The following is a 20,291-nucleotide window of genomic DNA, read 5'->3' as shown; positions in this document are numbered from 1 at the left end:
AGTTTGTACGTTCTCCCCATGTCTCCTGGGGTTTCTTCTGGGTACTCCGGTTACCTCCCTCCCTCCAACAACATATAGATCAATTGCTATATTTGGGCGCCACAGGCTCATGGGCCAAAAGGGGCTGTTACTGTGTGCTGTACCTCTAAAATTCACATTCCATTCTAGGCAACCCAGTTTTCTTCTGAATTCTTTACTTGATTTCTTGACTGTATGCTTTTGGTGTCAAACTTTACTCTTGCTGAAACGGGGTGGTGGGGATGGGGGAAATTACTTACTTTCTACTCAATTAAAATCTTGTTTAATTTAAAATACCCCAGTGGCATCTTACCCTTTTTGTTTCACGATAAAAATCCAGCCTGTTCATCCTGTCCTGAGACTCTTCCCAGTTCTGTATCATCCTTACAGATCACTTGCACTCCCCCTCCAGCGCCTCTACATTTCTATAAACAAGGTGGCCAAACTGTACACAGCACTTGAAGAGTCTAATCAAGGCTTGTGCCAAGTTCTGCATCTTCCAGCAATAAACCTGAGTGTTTGATTTGCTTTAACGTGCACTGCTACTTTTAAATCATTTCTCAAATTTTGCTTCTGCAACCCATTTAGATTCTCTTTCCCTCCGCGCCCCCCCCCCCCACCCCAAAACTGTGACTTTGCACATGGGTGGGGAATATGGAGGAGAATAAAGAGAACTTCAAACCCATTAACAGGGCAACGTTTTGTGAGCATTTGAATGAACGAAGAGCAAGAACGCAATCATTCCTGTCCTTCTAATCCATTGCCCCCCCACCCCCCCACTTTCCTCTGCACCTGGGTAACCTGTTACGTCAAGAACAAAAAACTGGAAAATGATAAGCAATTGTCTTGCTCAGCCAGTCCCACAAGATTATATTGTGGATTGAAGAGTTCATTCCAACATCTTGACACGCTCGTGGGTGGGTGTTTTCAAATTTCTGGCAAATAAATACACCCCAAACTCCTCTGCTCTTCAATCTCGTTTTTATTTATCTGCAAGAATGATAGAGCGCAGAGGCAGAATGGTAAGGTGAAGATACCTAAAGTTGTCTAAGATTTCAACGGAGCCAAAATTGGTTAGAGCTGAGGATACCTTAAACCAGACTGCGCCAAGTGGACTCGAGTTTTCCAGTCACCAATTGCTGACTGTTTTAATGTTAAAAGGCCAACAGACTCACAACTGTTGGAAAATAAATATCTATTCACAGAGGAAATATGATTATAGCTAAGCAGTTAAACTACTAAAACAGAACAGCTGGCGATACAAAAATAAGTCCAATAAAAGGATCGTGTGGAAACTATTAAGAATTTTTCTAAGCAGTAGAATATTTTGTTTATTATATATTAATATATCAGGGTGAAGATGAACATGATTTGCTGTCAGTTAATAATTACTAAAGGGCCACTGAAGGAAGCAGATAATTAAAAAAAAGAAAACAGGAAGACAAATACTGAATTGGTTGAACAGCTTTCAGTTCCCAATGACCAACGCTGAACCCTTCCAAGTTCCAAATACAAAGGAAAACCCTTAAAATCTTCCTTGCTAGTGGAAAAGAGTGGGTGATTTTGTTTTTGGAGAAAACTAACCTACGGGCGGGGGGGGGGGGGGGGGGGTTAAAATTCATATCACATAAACAGTAAACAAACTCTTTACGCAAGATCTGAAATAGTAATAGGTGTTTTTTTTTCCCCCGTAGGTAATCAGTAGCCTTACAAGCTGCTGTGCATGGCATAAAAAGAACCAGACAAGTCAAGGCAAGGTGACAAGCAATGAATTAAAACTGACCGTACAGGGGTCATAAAGCCCAGAGGGAAAGGAGAAAAATGGCTGCTCCAATTAACAGCTGCTGCAGTCTGGGGCTAACTTGACTTCATATTTTGATACAATCTGGGACGGCCAATCATAAAATCTTATTAGAAAATGACACCAGTGAGATTAATTTGTACTTTAGTGCCCTTTTTAATCAGCATTCCCAAATCTTAATGGATCATCTTTCATAGGCTTGGTGTGCCAAAGGAGCAAAAACCTTTTTATTAAAAGTGGCTACACCTGTTTACACCGAAGTCCCACCACGTTGAGCAAATTAATTTGGTCGCTGATCGAAAATGTCAACTCTGTTTCTCCTTCCACAGATGCTGCCTGACCTGTTGAGGATTTCCAGCATTTTCTGATTTTCTTTCAGATTTGCAGATTTAAAAAAAAATGTTTTCATTTTCTCAAGGCAAAAAGCAAAGGCTGAGAAGAGTGGTGGGTGGTGGAGGGGATCACAAGGATTGCACTAAATGGATAAAGTGAGATATATTCATTTTTAATTTTGAAGTGATTGAACAAATAACCAACGTAAAATACAAGTTAATAGAATGAGACAAAAAACTGCTGCTTAAGGTAATGTTCCCAGCAAAACCCAAAGTTTAGGTAAAGATGTGTGCAATAGGTAAGCAATTTTGCTTGGGTGCAAAACTGCCTAAATATTGCGCAGAGTATGGAAAAGGTTGACCAATTCCCAAATGCTAATCAAAGTTGAATTTCACCTTCAAATGTTTTATAATGTGGGGCACATAATTCTAACCTTGATCTTATAAAGGAAACACTTTGAGCAGGTTCTTATAAACAGTGATATGAAGAACCCCAGAGGGATAGGCCCTTTTCCCAGCCCAGGGGATCTGAAGGAAATGTTGTTCTATTTGCAGTATCTGTTGCCATCACATCTGTTACATCTTAATAAAATATCAGCAGAGAGTAAAGCCTATTTACCCAAATTAAAGCAGGATGGCTCAGAGAGCAGGACTTGCAAATAAATGCTGGCCAATTTACTGAGCAGAATTCTAGACCGACCTTCCCACTTTGAAAGTAAACTTTCTACTGCTTGAATTTCCAGTCCAAGAAATCTCAAAAACTTTCCCTCTCTGCTTTCCGTGGGGAATCACTTCTTCCAGAACTCCCTCCCCATCAATCGCCCACTGGTGTGACCCCAGGAAGTGTTACACACATCCGCATCTCCATTCCAGGCCCCAAATGCTCCTTCCAAGTGAAGCATCACCTCACTTGTGAATCTGCAGGGGTCATCTACTGCATCCAGTGCTCCCAATGTGGCCTTCTCTACATTGGAGAGATTGGACACAGACTGGGGGGAGAGTTCTTGGGGCACCTTTTTTCTGACTGCTGCAATAACAGCGGCATCCAAGTGGTCAACCATTTCAATTCCACACCATTTATCCACAGTGTTATGTCTGTCCATGGCCTCATGCATGTCATATCCAGATTACCTGCAAATTGGTCGAAGAGCACCTAATATTCCATCTGGGCGTTCTCCAACCAGATGGCATTTACATGGACTTTTCCAGCTTCCATGAGGCCCCTCCCTGCCTCTCTCTCTTTCCCTATCCATTGGTCTCCTTTCTTCCAGCTCCCCACTGCTTCCCTTTCCATTCAGACCCCAACACCCCTCTCCCAAAATCAGCTTTTTTTCTCTCTTCTGCCCTCCTACCCATATCCACCTATGACTTCTTGCATGTTGGCCTGTGCTCCTTCCCCAGCCCCTTCTTCCCTCCTCCCCAACTTATTTATTCAGGCATCTGCCTGCTTTATGCTCGTACCTTGACCAATGGCTCAGGCGCAAAACTTGGGTCATATATCATTGCCTCCTACATATGCTGTGTGACCGCTGAGTTTCTCTAACACTTTTGTGTATAAAATGGAAAAACCAGGTTGGCAGCAGTTACATGTATTGAAACAGCCTGATAGTGGATTGCATACTTTATGTTCTTGTTCAATTCTCTCTAATTTCTGGATGTTTGAAGAAACATTTGGTATTTATTAAGGGAACTTACCCAACATTACTGGCAAAGGTCAGAAAATTCTGGGAGTAATTCCAGTCCTTGTAACCCTGTAGAACTACATTAGAGATTTTGTGATAAATGCTCTGAATATTACAGGAGCTTTGAAAAGCTCATCCAAAATGGGGTAACGTGCATCAAAAACAAAACACACAAATTTTACGCCAGACTCAAAATCATTTCCCTGATCAAGGCAAAGTGGGGCTCAAGCTGATTTGCATTCACTTAAAAATGGAAATCGGTTCAATCAAACGCCTGAAATCTGGTATCGCAATGCTGAGATACCCACACCTCTGTGGTCTGCTGACACAGTAAATGTAAAGTTCAAGTTTAATACAAATAAATTAATCCCGGAAGAGCAAAATGTGCCTACACTGTAGAAGGTTAATTGGTGGGTTCCAACAAAGAGTATCGCTTTTCATGTGAACTTCTACCCAAGATCCCAGCCCTCCAGTCATTTCCATAAGTGTACTGGATCATTTGTAATACAGGTGCATGTTAACCTATTGGGTATAGTTCCTAGAAAGGAGACGACCAATGTCACTAAGATTGGACCAACTCATTCAAGGAGCAATTCATTCACCTTTAAATTTAAATTTGGACATTTTGCAAGGTAACGGGCCCTTTCAGCCCACGACGCCCAATTACACTCAAATGATCTATAACCCTGATGTGTTTTGAATGGTGCTAGGAGACCGTAGCACTCAGAAGAGATCAATGGAGACACGGGGAGTACAAGATTGGAACCCTGGTCCTGGTCACCGTAACAGCATTGCGCCTACTGCTACACTAACTTTGCCGCCCCATTTCCTTCCCTATTCTTTTTCTGAATTCCAGCACTTTTTTTCCCTTCCTTTGATACTTCCCCAGTTCTTTTGGTTTCCACCATCCAACCATACTAAATCCGTACCGCTTATCGTGCCATTTGAAGGTGGCAGCCATCATAAAGGATCTCCATCACCCTGATCACAATCTTCCTCTCGCTACTACCTTCTGGTAGGAGGTGCAGAAGCTTGAAGTCTGGAAATTCTAGGTTGAAGAGAAGTTTTGACCCAACAGCTATCAGGTCTGGAAACTCCCGGTTGTACCCGCCGCACTGCTCCAGGACAGTCAATGATTTGTCTGCACCATCGTAACGTCGCATTGGATCGCACAAAAAGCACGTGAATATTTATCGATCTTTTTATTCATATTTTTCCCCACTTTTGTAGCAATTTACATTTCTTGCCTGTCTGCGCGCATGTGTAGGTACAGCATGTAAGAATTTCAGTCACAAGATAAAGTAACAGAAGTAGCCCATTCAGCCCATCTGCTCTGCATCTCCACCATGTGCTAAACCATTTCCCATCTAGTTCCGATTTCGAGCCATTTCCCTTGATACCCTGACTAATTAGATACCCATCAATCTCCTGCCTCATATGTTAGGCCCGGCATTTGAGGAATCATCGTCATAAATCTTCTCTGAACTCTCTCCAACATCAGTACGTCTTCTAAGATTATGGGGCTGAAAACTGCGCACAGTACTCCACAGTCATTCACTCAAAATAATTGTTCAGGGTTATCTGCTTTTTAAAAAAAACTACTCACTGATCACTGCCCCCTCACTCACTGGAATCAACATTTTGTGAACTCTGTCAAAGCCCTTTGGGTTCATAAATGCCTCGATCATATTACTCCTCAAACTTTTCTGCTCTGCTTAAAACAACCTTGTGCAACCAGACAACATAACCTTCTCTGGACCTCTCCAAAATCCTGATGTACAGTCCAAAAGGTGGGGAAGGATGACCAGCTGAAGCAGAATTTTATTCAAGTTAGAAGAACTTTCTGAAACCCACGACTTCCCAGTCCAGGAATTCTGTCGTTGCTCACGATGGCCCTGGGATTTCACAAAAACTAATTGGTAGAGATAGTGGATTTTATTATCTTGATGTGGAAGCTTTATGGTTTTTCTCCATGTATTTCCAAATGTCGTGAAATGCATTCCTGGTTTCTACAAATCTTCTCCCCTATTTGTTCTGTAGCTAGGAAATACCTTGTATAGTGAAACCCCCAGTATCCGGCATCTATGGGGATTGTTAGATGCCAGATAAGTGAATGTTCCATTTGCATGGGATTGCAATTGATGTGAGGATTTACGACCTAATCGTGAGGGCTGCCCATTTTAAGGTTCATATTTTTGTATATATTTCTTTTCTGCAATTTTTTTTGTCGGCTGCTTGAGGTTGCTGGCTGATTGAATTCCAGATAATGGGGATTTTATTGTATACAGTATCAGGAAGACACTTTGTGGACTCTGCTTTGGCCAAACAGGGAGGGGATTCCCCATTTCATTATCTACTCAGGATCCACTGGCCAGCATTGCAGCCCTCTGCACCTGACCACCTGCAAAGATGGATCCCTCTCACCCAGCAAGGCCTTGTTGATGAACAGGTCTCAGCTTTGAAACATTATTTAAAGGCTTTTAATAGTCGGGGGCAAATCAAAGCTATCAAGATGGCAGTACACAAAGTATAGCAAAAGTAGCTGCTACACAAAGAAATCACTAAAAACATTAAATTAGGTATAAAAACGCATTTCCCCTCCTGATCTTTCAGCTGGGAATCTCCAATGATGTGAATGGAAATTCCAACTCTGCGAAACAATACTGGGGAATCTTAGTGGGACCAGTTTCTACCACTCCGGACCATGAGGAACAACTAATGCGCCATTCCTTTTGATTGACTTGTGCTGGCTGTGGTCTGCTGCATCTATCAATTGATTTATCACTGCTTGTGTAATCTTTTCTACTACTCCTTTCAAGATTATTGCATGGCACATTATCAAATGATCTTATCAGCTCCCATACATGAACTGCTAACGTGTTGCCTTTTAAAATAACTCAGCTGGGCCCAACAAATTATCTTTACCAAATCAGTCCTGGGTCGCATTTTTTTTATTTCATGCTTACTCAAGCACTAACCCCCTTCAAAACTTTCCCCAGAGAACTACTGTCCCAAAACTTCCCTTAAGCAAAAACCTCTTTCTATTGATCACCCTCCAGTCCTAAGCAATGCACATCAGGTTGAAAAATGATGATCATTCCCTTGTGATGGACACGCCTTTCCCAGGCTAACTGCACACCATCCATCCATCCAACAGCCAAGCCTGCTTGGCAGTTTACAGTTCCAGCCTGCAGCCAGCAAGACCACCAATGGCCTGCACATGCTGGAATCTGGAGCAGGGAAAAAAAAAACAAGCTGCTGGAAGAACTCAGCAGGTCAAGCTGCATCTGTTGAGGCAAAGGAATGGCTGTTTCGTGTCCGGGCCCTGTATCAGTTGGCTCCACAGATGATACTTGAGTCACTGAATTCCTCCAGCAGATTAATTTTTTACTGGCCTGTCAAGCCATCTGATAGTCGCACGAGGAATTCTCTGATCTATTTTTTCCAGCAAGTGCCCCACAGATGATTTTTGCAGAATAAACCAATGACCAAGGCTTTAATTATAAACACCAGTGCCCTCCCTATCCTAAGCCAAATCCCAACAGGACAATAAAGTATGATTTTATTTTGACAGATTATTTAGTTAGAGCTAGGACATCAATTTAGTGCTGACATTTCAACATAAGGTTGTAGGGGATACAGTTAAATTTCCACAGAACACCTTAGCAACATCTGGCTAAAATGTTTTGATATGGCGATGCAGTGTTTTTATTTAAAATTTAAAGATCCCTTGGGCTAAGGCAAATACTATCAAACTTTTAAAACAGAAACTACATTCAGAATTAATCATTTGAAATCCCCTATTTGATAGTTGAACCCAAGTGCTGGAAACACAATGCAGGAATACTTGGAGAACATTTAGACATACAGCAAGGTAACAGGCCCTTTCAGCCCACGACCCCCGTGCCGCCCCATCACACCCAATTGACCTACAACCTCCGGTACATTTTGGAGGGTAAGAGGAAACTGGAGCCCCTGGGGAAAACTCATGCAGGCATGGGGAAAACGTACAAACTTCTTACAGACAGCATGGGATTCGAATCGCAGCCCCAGCGTTGCGCTATGGTAACTGGGTCACCCACAATTGATTCACATAAACAAAATAATTTCACTGTATTTTACTCAATTTGGGACTAATTAACCCAGGTATAAATGAATGTCCTTCAGCAAGAATGGAATTCTGATATTTGTTGTCCATATTTACAAGTTTTCCTCTTCGATCACACTTTCTACAACCCATCAATGTTTTCTCTATTTTTAATTTAATTGCTTTTTTATTTTAAAAGACATCGATTTCTGTTGTAATAAATTTTGATATTGGAGTATTTAAACAAGCAGAAGAAATGCACTGTTAATAAAACAATTACCGTTGTTCCAAATGTGAGACTTTACTAATCACTAATGAAAAGCTTAGGACATCTTTGGTAACATGAGCATAGTTTTTGCAACCAATACAGATTGGAAACCTTCAATGTTTGACATTTCTGCAGCTGAGGAGATTTGCCATTTTTTAAAAATAAAGGTTTTATGAAGCAATAATTACATTTAGTAGAACATAAACAAGACTGCATCAGAATTAACCCAATTCATCCATGGCAATAAAACAGATTGTCTGGTGACTTGGCATCCGGGCCTTACCTTTTGCATACCAAACTGTGGCCCCACATAGAGAGGAGGAGGGGTTTCAGTGCTGGTGAGCGAGATGTTGTCTTGACTAGGTAGTTCCAATTCACGAATAACGTGTGATTTAAGCTTGCCGTACCTCTGGCTGCAGTGACGAAGGCTCTTCCTCTGCCATTTTTGAGTGGTATCATTATCTTTGCTCACCCCAAACCAGTCAGCTGTACCTCTGCAGAACATAATGGTTAGATTAACTCAAATATTAATAGATTTTAATTGATTAATATTTGCAAAATATGCAACATAACCATTTCATGAGGAGCTAAAGCTGCAAAATCAATTTATACTTCTACACATCATCAAATATTTGGTTGCATTTATCATTAATGCAATGAATCTGTTAAAGGCAGAACACATTTTTAGGGTTCAACCACAAACGTTTTGCTTTCTATTATGACAGAAATGGCTCAAAGCCTGTGCTACCCATCAACACCACCGTGGTTTGTAATTCCTACCAACCTTCTAATCCTGGGGTGATGGCAGAAGTTCCACATTTCCAAAATGTGCCTTTAAATGTTTTTTAACAAGGAACTAAATCACATCCCATCTTGGCTTTTTATAGTAAATTAGAGCAAGAATTCAAGGAATCCAAAAATTAAAGCATTTAGCAAGGGAATTCATTTCAATATTGGTGGCATTCAATCCATCAGGCTGAAGGCACCAGGTACTCCATGCTAGAAATGTGGCAGGTTAAGTGAGGGAGGGTATTCTAGTGCTTATGGCCTTACAACCTCCCCCCTGTTTTCATCAAGATCTCTTAAGCTGAGGAGTCATGTGATGGAGTAGTGGCCGGTAGGGGAACTCCAGCCCTCTCCAGAAAAGTAAAAAAAAAGGTAGAGAAAAAACAAAGTCACTAACACAGAAACCATAACAAATTGAAAGTGAAAGTGTGGAGAAAATGGCAGCAAAGAAAGAAAAACCAAAAACAACGGGAAGAAAAGAAGAAGGAAGGAGGTCGGAGGAGGTAGGTGAAGGCCTTACCAGTACGAGGAGGCCCGCCGTGGAGAGAGAAGCCCGCTCCCTGAGGAGAGTGGAAACCCCGAACTCAGGACTACAAAGATGGCTCACGGAGCCAAACAAAAGTGCTCAACTGCGCATGCGCGAATCCTCGCAAGACAAAAACAACACCGACGGGAGGGGGGACCAGCTGAGGAGTAAATCTCCACAGCCGACACAGACAAGCATAACACGACAGCAAGACTCTCAACAGGAAAACATAGAAAATAACGAGAGCAAGAAAGAGAGTAAAAATAAGAAATCAAAGAAACAACAGATGACCAACCCAGAGGAAGAACACCAACACCAAGACCAACACCAACAATAAGAAGACCAAAAATACCCAACAAAATAAAACAAACAACCCAACAAGAAAACCAGAAGAGACAGAGGTAAAGGACACAGATCCTGGAGTGGACTCAGAAGAAGAGGAAGAACACAGAGAAATGGAACATGAAGGGATGGGCAAGTACATGGATATATAATTTTTTAAAGAATATATGGAAACAATAAAAGAATGGCAGACACAAGAATTCAGTGAAATAAAAAGAAGAATAAAAAGTACAAAAGAAAAAGTGAATAGATTAGAGATGATCATGACAGAAATAGGAAAAAGAGTAGAGAAGGTGGAAGAACGAGAAACAGCCATAGAAATGGAAGTAGATGAATTAAAAAAGAAATTAGAAGAATCTGATAAAAAAGTTAAAGAAACACAGGAGTTGTAAAATTCCTTATACAACAAGAGAAAATATATTGGAGAAGGCAATGAAGAAAATAAGAGAAGACAAAAAACCACTGGAATACAAGGGTCAAAATTTTTTTTTCTATCCAGATATAAGTTTTGAACTCCTGAAGAAGAGGAAGGAGTTTAATGCAGCAAAAACGACCCTATGGAAAAAAGGTTATAAATTTATGTTAAAATACCCAGCGGTACTTAAAATAGTTATCCTGGAGCAGCAAAGCAAACTATTCTCGGATCCGGAAAAAGTATGAAAATTTGCAGAACAACTACAAAACAGACAGAGAGATGAAGAGATGTAACAAGAACAAAAATGACAACACACTATATATATATATGTATATATTAAAAATAGAGTATAAGTAAGAACTAAGAAGGGAAATAAAGGGAAGAAAGGAAGTAAGGAGTGGATTAAGAGAGTGACCTTTGTTATATATGAAGATTAAAATCTTTTCTGGGGGGGGGCTGGGTGGGAAATCAGTTGATGCTTGCGAGCGGATTCGCAAATCCAAATGGAGAGGGGAGATGTGGTTGCCCGACAAGGGACAAAGGGCAACTCAGAAAGGGGAGGGACTATTGGGGTTAAAGGAATTTTAGATATGAGAATAGTGGAAATATTTTATGTTTTAGAAATGGCTTATAATGTGATCAAAAAAAGAAAGCAGAAATGGATAAGAAGGGAAGGTGGTGATGAGGAAACGGAAAGGAAAGATAAACAAAGTATGATATGACTATGTTGAACTATATGACTTTAAATATTAATGGAATACATAACCAAATCAAAAGGAAGAAACTGTTAAATTTACTGAAAAAAGAAAAAAATGATATAGTATTCGTACAAGAAACACATCTAACTGAAATGGAACACAAGAAATTAAAGAGAGATTGGATAGGACATGTAACAGCAGCATCATATAATTCAAAATCCAGAGGAGTAGCTATATTAATCAGTAAAAATGTACCAATCAAAATAGAAGAGGAAATAATAGATCCAGCAGGGAGATATGTAATGATAAAATGTCAGATATATTCAGAATTTTGGAATTTACTCAATGTATACTCACCTAATGAAGAAGATCAAAAATTTATGCAAGATATCTTTTTGAAGATAGCAGATACGCAAGGGAACATACTAATAGGAGGGGATTTTAACCTTAATTTGGACTCAAACATGGATAAAACTGGAAAAAAAACTAACAGAAAGAACAAAGTAACCAAATTTATAATTAAATCGATGCAAGAAATGCAACTTTCGGATATATGGAGGAAATAACACCCAAAGGAAAAGGAATATTCATATTATTCGGGTAGACACAAAACATACTCAAGGATAGACCTATTCCTGTTTTCAGCCCACATTCAAGGGAGAGTTAGGAAAACGGAATATAAAGCTAGACTATTATCGGATCACTCACCCCTGTTATTGGCAAAAAAGCTAGAGGACATCCCACCAAGAATGTATAGATGGAGATTAAACTCCATGCTACTTAAAAGGTGCCTGCCACATTGACCACCGCCAGTGGGCTGATAACGCCTCAAACCGTGCATCTTGGCGCCTCACAGCAACCTCCTTTGAAGAAGACCGCAGAGCCCACCTCACTGACAAAAGGCAAAGGAGGAAAAACCCAACACCCAACCCCAACCAACTAATTTTCCCCTGCAACCGCTGCAATCGTGTCTGCCTGTCCCGCATCGGACTTGTCAGCCACAAACGAGCCTGCAGCTGACGTGGACTTTTTACCCCCTCCATAAATCTTCGTCCGCGAAGCCAAGCCAAAGAAAGAAGGAAAAGAACTTAAAAAGCAGGATTTTAGAGAATTCATTGAACGACAAATTAAAATGTACTTTGAAATAAATACGGAATCAGTGAAAGATAAGTTTATACTATGGGATGCAATGAAAGCATTCATCAGAGGGCAAATAATAAGTTATGTAACTAAGATGAAGAAGGACTACAATCGGGAAACAGAACAGTTGGAAAGGGAAATAACAAATACAGAAAAAGAATTAGCAATAAAGGAAGATACAACTAAAAGAAGAGAATTGGCAGACAAAAATATAAAATATGAAACACTACAAACATATAAGGTGGAGAAGAACATAATGAAGACAAAACAGAAATATTATGAGCTAGGAGAAAAAACCCACAAAATTCTAGCGTGGCAGCTTAAGACAGAACAAACTAAAAGAATGGTATTGGCATTAAGGAAAAAGGACAAACAAATTACATATAATCCAACGGAGATCAATGAAAACTTCAGGGAATTCTACGAACAACTACATCAAACTGAAAACGAAGGGAAAGAAGACAAAATAGATGAATTTCTAACTAAAATTGAACTACCGAAATTACAAACAGAGGAGCAAAATAAATTAATAAAACCATTTGAAATAGAAGAATTACAAGAGATATTAAAAAAACTACCAAACAATAAAACACCAGGAGAGGATGGATTTCCAATAGAATTCTATAAAACATTTAAAGACTTATTAATTCCTCCCCTCCTGGAAGTAATCAACCAGATTGATAAAACACAAAACATACCAGATTCATGCAAAACAGCAATAATTACAGTAATACCAAAGACAGGGAAAGATCCACTAGCACCAGCGTTATATAGACCAATATCTCTACTTAACATAGATTATAAGATAATAGCTAAACTATTAGCAAACAGATTGGCCGACTATGTACCAAAAATAGTAAATCTAGACCAAACTGGATTAATTAAAAAAAGACGAACAATGGACAATATCTGTAAATTTGTTAACTTAATTCATGCAGTAGAAGGAAATAAAACTCCAACAGTAACGGTTGCTTTAGACGCAGAGAAGGCCTTTGACAGAGTAGAATGGAATTATTTATCCAAAGTACTACAAAAATTCAGCCTACCAGAGCAATATATTAATTGGATTAAAGCATTATATAAGGGGCCATTGGCGAAAGTGACAGTAAATGGATATATATCAAAACAATTTAACTTAAGTAGATCAACAAGGCAGGGATGTCCATTATCTCCCTCACTGTTCGCATTAGCTATAGAACCACTAGCAGAATTGATAAGAACAGAAAATAAAATAAGAGGGATAAAAATAAAAGAGAAGAAATATAAAATCAGTCTATTTGCAGATGACGTTATAATATACTTAACAGAACCATAAATATCAATAAAAGAATTACATAGGAAATTGAAGGAATATGGAGAAGTATCGGGGTACAAGATCAACGCAAATAAAAGTGAAGCAATGCCAATGAATAATGCGGATTTCACAAAGTTTAAGAAAGAATCGCCATTTAGATGGCAAACACAAGCAATGTGATACCTAGGGATACAACTAAATAAAAATCTTGGCCATCTATATAAACTAAATTATCATCCATTAATGAAAAAATTACAAGAGGACTTAGAGCATTGGAAAGACTTACTACTAACACTGATAGGAAGGATAAACTGTATTGAAATGAACATTTTCCCAAGGATACAATACCTATTTCAGTCATTACCAATTCACCTAACAGAGAAATTCTTCAAGGAGCTAAAGAAAATAATAAGGAAATTCTTATGGAAAGGGGGGAAACTGAGGATAGCACTAGATAAATTAACAGAATGGTACAAGCAAGGAGGCTTACAACTACCAAACTTTAAGAATTATTATAGAGCCGCACAATTAAGATACCTATCAGATTTTTATCAAACAAGGGAAAAACCAGATTGGACCAGATTAGAACTAGATAAAATAGGGGAGAAGATACCTGAACATATACTATATAAATGGGATGAAAAATTGGTGCAACGTAGGAATACACCGGTATTGCATCATCTGCTCAACATTTGGAGGAAGATTCACGTAGAAAGGAATAAAACAAATTACCAACTACCAAAACTAATATTGATGCAAAATAAACTAATCCCTTTCACAATAGATAACCTTTCCTTCAGAGAATGGGAGAGAAAAGGGATCAAAAGAATAGAAAATTGTTTTTCGGGAAATAAATTATTATCCTTTGAACAAATGAAGGATAAATTTTGCATACCACCAACTGAAAACCTACTTGAAGGACAAATTGGGAAACAGTCTGAGGTTACCAGAAGGAAGCAATTTTGAATATGTGATTACAGACACAATGATAATTTAAAAATTTGTAACAAATATGTACATCAAACTGCAAGAAAAGGAGAACGAGGAAACAAACGGTAAACCTAAACAAAAATGGGAACAAGCTCTAAACATAAAGATAAAGAATGAAACATGGGAAAAACTATGCTCCGGAACTATGAGAAATACAATAAACACGAGGTTACGCATGATACAATATAACTAGATACACAGGCTATACATCACACCTCAAAAGTTAAATAAATGGGACCCAACAGTATCAGACAGATGTTTTTGCTGTAAAAAGGAAACGGGAACAACAATTCATGCAATTTGGACGTGTGAGAAAGTGGAAAAATTTTGGGAAGATCTAAACCACATATTAAATAAAATCACAAAAAAGCAATATACCAAAAAACCCAGAGATCTTCCTCCTAAGTAATATAAGAAATAAAGAATTTGGACTTGATTTGGATGGAGCACAAAAAAGATTTGTTATGATAGCCCTAGCTGTAGCAAAAAAATGTATTATGTCAACCTGGAAATGAGAAGACAACTTGAGAATACAACAATGGTACATAGAAATAAATAAATGTATTCCATTAGAAAAAAATAACATATAATTTAAGAAATAACATCACAATATTTGAACAAATATGGGAGCCATACATGAAATACACTAGAGAAATCCTACCGTGGACTTCCACCACCTAAAATGACAGAAGGAGAAGACAACAAAAAGAACTGACTCAGTAAAATTTCTTGTTTATTTTTATGAAGTGACAACATTGTTTAACGGGTTTAATGTATCTTATAGATTGAACTTCAAATAAATGGGAAAGGGGGTGAGGGAGGGAGGGAAGGGAGGGGGGAAAAGGGGGAGAAAATGACACTGTATATATTCAAGAGAAAAAATATCTGTATGTATCTTGGTCAATATGGTTTATAGTGTGAAAAATAAAAAAATTTAAAAAAAAGATCTCTTAAGCCCTGATTAAATGGGTAGCAATTCCGAGGAGTTAAATCTCCCTCCGCACAACCATCTCATCTTTGAGACATTGATTTTCTCAAGCAGCATCAACAATGGGTTGATGCTCCAATGTTCCAAAACATTTCCCCCAATTAATTTTTAACTTTTAATTTGGAAGACGATACAAGTCAACAAAAGGCACAAATGAAACTGTCTCGAAACAGCGCGAAGTGGGAAACTCATATTTCAACAGTTTCGGCTCGTCAAGAAACGTGTTTGTTCTTGCCTCTTATCAGAAGTGTTCTTACATTTTGTTTTTGTAGTTCCTTTCAAGGTAAATCATAAGGAGTGATCTATCTTTAACAGAGTACAAAGGAGCTCTGATATGCAAAAAGCCACCTCCCTTTATGAAACACTCACACTTAAAAATATTCACTCATACAGTTGGTTGCAGGAGCAAATGCTACTATATTCACCAAGGAATTCTGCCAATGGAATGGTAAAATACTTTGATTCATTGATAATCAAATAACTGACTCGCAAACAAACCTTCATCTCTTCCACGCAAGGTGCTAGCATGAAGACCAGAGTTAACACTCACCTGTTTTCATATGTTTTCCTTTAATGTTAAAAATAATTTGTGATGGTTATGCATTATTGAACCAAATTAGTTTTACCCATGCCCTAAATCTGTTGAACATCTATGGTCAGTCACAGATAATAATTTATTCTCCCTCATCCCATTCTGGAAGGATTTTTAGATTCACAAGCAGCAGATTGTTAATTATGAAGTTAAATGCATTGTTCAGCAATGAGGGGAACTGATGATCTCTTGAACTGACCATAGTTTCTTATTTCTCAACTCTACATTTTAAAACTGCTCCACTGATTCAGTCTCTAAATTCAGCACCTTTCCAACCACTCACTGTCCTCCACCATTTACTTACTGATCTCTACTTGATAACCTTACCAGAAACATAAACAAGTCAGAGAGAAGGAAAACATTCCAGATTGCTTGCTGCAACATTAAAGCTTCAGTGCTGGACAACGCCGCTAAGTGGCACGCAAGCACTTGGAGCTTTAAAAAAAAAAAATCGAAGGGAGACCCCAGGACTAAAAGCGAAGACAATGCTGTTACACATGGACCCATGCATTCACAAGGTTCCATTTCAAAAACAGCGCAAACCTGTGACTGTTTTTGTCAGGATAGTCCAGAATGGGGTATCGATGTATGGCTGGCTCAAGGGAAGGCTGGAGGTGGCAGAAACTCTTGCTAAAACAGCGGAAAGTTACTATAGTATATCCACATCGAAGAAATTGCCAGCTCTTTGACGTCCACATCTTTTATTATATTTTATTACTTGAGTGAACTGGTGCGAACTCGAAAGGCCGACATGGCCTGTTTCTGCTCCATAAATGGTTATATGGTTATATGGAATTACAGTAGCTATTGCTTATATTATGTAACACATTAAAGCTTCATTTGGAGATTGTTCTTCTGTAAAAATGTAAGATTTCTGTTTTGCAGTACAAACCATCTCCAATGACTCTATGAGCAACGTGCATAAAGGATAGATAACCCAAATTGGGTGCTCAGCTAATTGCTCGTTTCACATCAGAATTTGAGATCTGACCCATTTCATTCCTCCCTGGCGAGCGTCGCTGCCAAAATACTAGCGAAGAACGCAACTCGAGGCTGTCAGTGTTCAGCTGAAATGAAATTTCTTGTCCAGTCAGTCAAACCACAAAGGAGATTCTCATTCTAGCCAATTAACACAAGTGCTGCTCTTTGCTTCTTTATTATTAGGAGTTATGAGAAACTAATAAACAACTCTACTTTGAATTTATATAGAGCTGGATGGGAGCGTTACTTTATCATTAATTGCGCTGGCCTGTTTAATCTCATTCCAAAATAATTAGAAAAAAAAGGGGGAAGACGTTGAATCATCTAGAGCATCTAATAGCTGCAAAACCTGCAGTGGGACAGTCTATGCTGATGGTGCACAGGTGTACAATTCACTGCTAATGCCTGTTCAAGTCCATTATGGAGTGGCCACGTAAATCAGGCATTTGCTCCTCGACTGTCATAGCCAAAGGCCCCCTGCCTGTACAAAGTTTCTCCGTAAAGTCAGACTTAAAGATTACATTAATCAAAGAACAAACACCATCGAGCCTTGTTCTGAAGTATGCAAGTGCTGTTACGTTACATCTCATGCCAAGATTAGCATGGGGATGTGCTTGTAGACACATCCATAATGGGACAACTCCCTGGCAGCCTCCCACTCACAATTTTGCTGCCTGCTGGAGCACAGGCATCAGGCACGAGAAATCACCTGGTGTACTTGGGCCAGGTTAATCTGCTCGAGCTTTAAGCTCATTTGTCACAAAATACCTAGTACAACGAGAAGGGTTTTTCAGCAAACAGACCCACAGGTTATCTCTAGCATTTAAACAGGAGTATGATTAGAAAGTTGTCTGGAGCACAGCTCCATCAACATTGAAGAAGCACCTCACCATCCAGGACAAAGTTTAATTGTCTGTCCATCCATTAACACAAGTAGTCCTTTCTTCCACTGTCATCACATGGTGGCTGCTGTGTCCATCATCGGCAACTACAGTTACTCACCCAGACCTACTTCAAATGGCAGAGGGTGAATGAAGATGCCCAACAAGGTCAGCATGACCACCACCCCACCCCTCACACCATTCCGTAGCTTCAAATAATAACATTTCTGGACACAGTAGCAGCACAATCTTCTCCACCCCACTGACCATCAGAGACCTGGATATTGGTCCTTTTAATGCACCCTCGGAGGGTGCGATAAATCTGCTACAGCAATGCAGTGGGGGCAGCTAAGGTTTGACCCTTCTGCACATATCTGAACATGGTGAATGTACCCATATTCATTTGAAAAAACAAAATTAAGGGTCATCTAAAGAACAGAGCCAGCAAACAAATACAGTAAAACCCCTGGTATCCAGCACCTACAGGGATTGGTAGATGCTGGATAAGTGAGTTTTATGGTTACTTGAGACTGACTCTTAAAAGGCCTGCATTAAGAATAAACATTTTAAAAGACACAAATATTGTACTGCAATTACACTGAACAAACCACCTGCATGAATATGTAAACCTTAAAATGTTTACTTTATTTTCAGTCACAGTCTTTAAAAACATTTAAGCGTTGCTGCATCTATAGGTTCGTCCCACCACAGAGCTACCAAAATAACCATAATTAACCCCCCCCCCAGTTTATATAAAAATCCTTACTAATAAACTTAATAATATACTAATAAAGACTCTTACTAAATAGGGATAAAGACACTTTAAGAGAGTCACCCCAACAGTGAGTGGTAGGAACCAGCCCTTCATCCTGGACAATGCCATTTTATTCAAACACAACTTTATTCAAACTTCATTCAAACAACAAGCAAAGCACAACCAAGGCTAAATATTTGCTCCCATCTTCACCAAAGGTTTGTGTGTTATTTTAGAGAACTGAAATTTACAATTTTAAACTTATTTTTTTTATATATTCCTATTTATTTTTATTTTATTTATTTATTTCCTTTTTTTTTTGCCGGTTGCTTGAGGTTGCCATTTTCTTGAATTCCAGATAACAGGGGTGGATGGAGATACAGGTATACCCCACTTCATGAATACTCGCTTTAACAAAGAAATCTGTGCTCGCTTTCCGAAAGAAATTTGAATAGGCCTTTGCTTTTATGAAAATAGCCTTCAATAGTAGTTAATAGGTGTTGGCTTTACACCATTTCGGCTTACAAAGGGTTTCATAGGAACACTTTAGTTTTGTAAAGCAGGGTATACCTGTATGTACTGTGTGTGAGTGATAGATAGATAGAAATAATCAATCGGGGATGGTTCAGCTACTTACTCTCCAACATAATTAATACAGAGTGAAAAGAAACAATAGAAAAAAGTTTTATTTCATCTTCATTACCAGCTTTCATTTATTCTGAATTACAGTAACACTTCCCTTCCTCATTGGATATATTTGGAGTTGGTGAAATAGTTCTGGAAATCTACTTTATTCACACAGAGTTTGGAACTGCATTCATACAAGGAGGATTCTCTTTCCTTATATGGTCCTGAAACTCCAGGGGAATTTGAGAGTGTCCTGCTGCTACTCTGCTGGGTGATCAGCAGAACTCCCTGGACAAGAGTTCAAGGAGCAAAATTTCCTTCCCATCGCATTCTCTAACTGTCAGCTACTGGCATTCTACAACAGCGATCACCTCTCCCAGAGAGTTGAGAGAAACTTCAGCCTCCTGCCTAATGCTGGTAGATTGTGGTTGTGAATTTAAAAGTCGTGCAGGCAGAGGCCCCGAGGTCCTGGCTTATGGAAGGTACAGGGAGTTAATGGAAAGTGCAGTTGATAGAGATTAGCCGAGTTTAAAAGCATGTCGGGAGACAGAAACTGCCCACCTTTAAGTGCATCATGGGAGACAATGGCTCCAGGTTAACTAGGGGAGAAGTAGGTCCCCTACATGTTCAGGTTCATTCTTGGCCAAGTGACCTCTCCTGAGCTTGCAGGAGAAATTGGTCTCGATCTGTTGGAGACCATCCCACCTGTACATTGGGTGACCGAAGTCGAATGTGTGAGGACGAGAGTCAAAATGGAGTTACAGGAATGCTCAGACGGACCTGGTTACAATGTGGCAGCCTTCTTAATGATGGATCAGGAATGGGGAAAAAAAATCCCAACATTTCAATCCACCATGCACAACAGTCTTAGAATCACTTGCCATCAGGGTTAACTAGCCACAACCAGGTCAGAGGGGAGTGGTTATTTTTACGTGAAGTAGACAGTCGAGCCGCAAAGCAACATTGGATACAGTGCCCAATTCAATCAGCCTGGCTTCAAATGGTCCCGGTATCCCCAAGGTGGGCATCAGCAGAAATGTCTGAAAAGCAATGAGTTGGCCTGCTGCATGCTTTTGACATTGTCTAGAT

At 39.3% G+C, this 20,291-nt stretch overlaps 1 protein-coding gene across 14 annotated transcripts in view; it reads right to left on the bottom strand.

The window, feature by feature from the left end:
- LOC138747396 (inactive rhomboid protein 1-like) overlaps nt 1-20,291 on the bottom strand; it is a 297,832-nt gene that overhangs the window by 40,212 nt on the left and 237,329 nt on the right. For all 14 annotated transcript variants that reach the window (XM_069906559.1, XM_069906556.1, XM_069906554.1 and 11 more), the window contains one exon: nt 8,472-8,682. In XM_069906559.1, the coding sequence (XP_069762660.1) occupies nt 8,472-8,682 (211 nt within the window). The remainder of the gene's footprint in view (nt 1-8,471; nt 8,683-20,291) is intronic.

Source organism: Narcine bancroftii, chromosome 12 (assembly GCF_036971445.1).
Source record: "Narcine bancroftii isolate sNarBan1 chromosome 12, sNarBan1.hap1, whole genome shotgun sequence".
Lineage (NCBI taxonomy): Eukaryota > Metazoa > Chordata > Chondrichthyes > Torpediniformes > Narcinidae > Narcine > Narcine bancroftii.
This window is presented reverse-complemented; position numbering and strand designations above follow the sequence as displayed.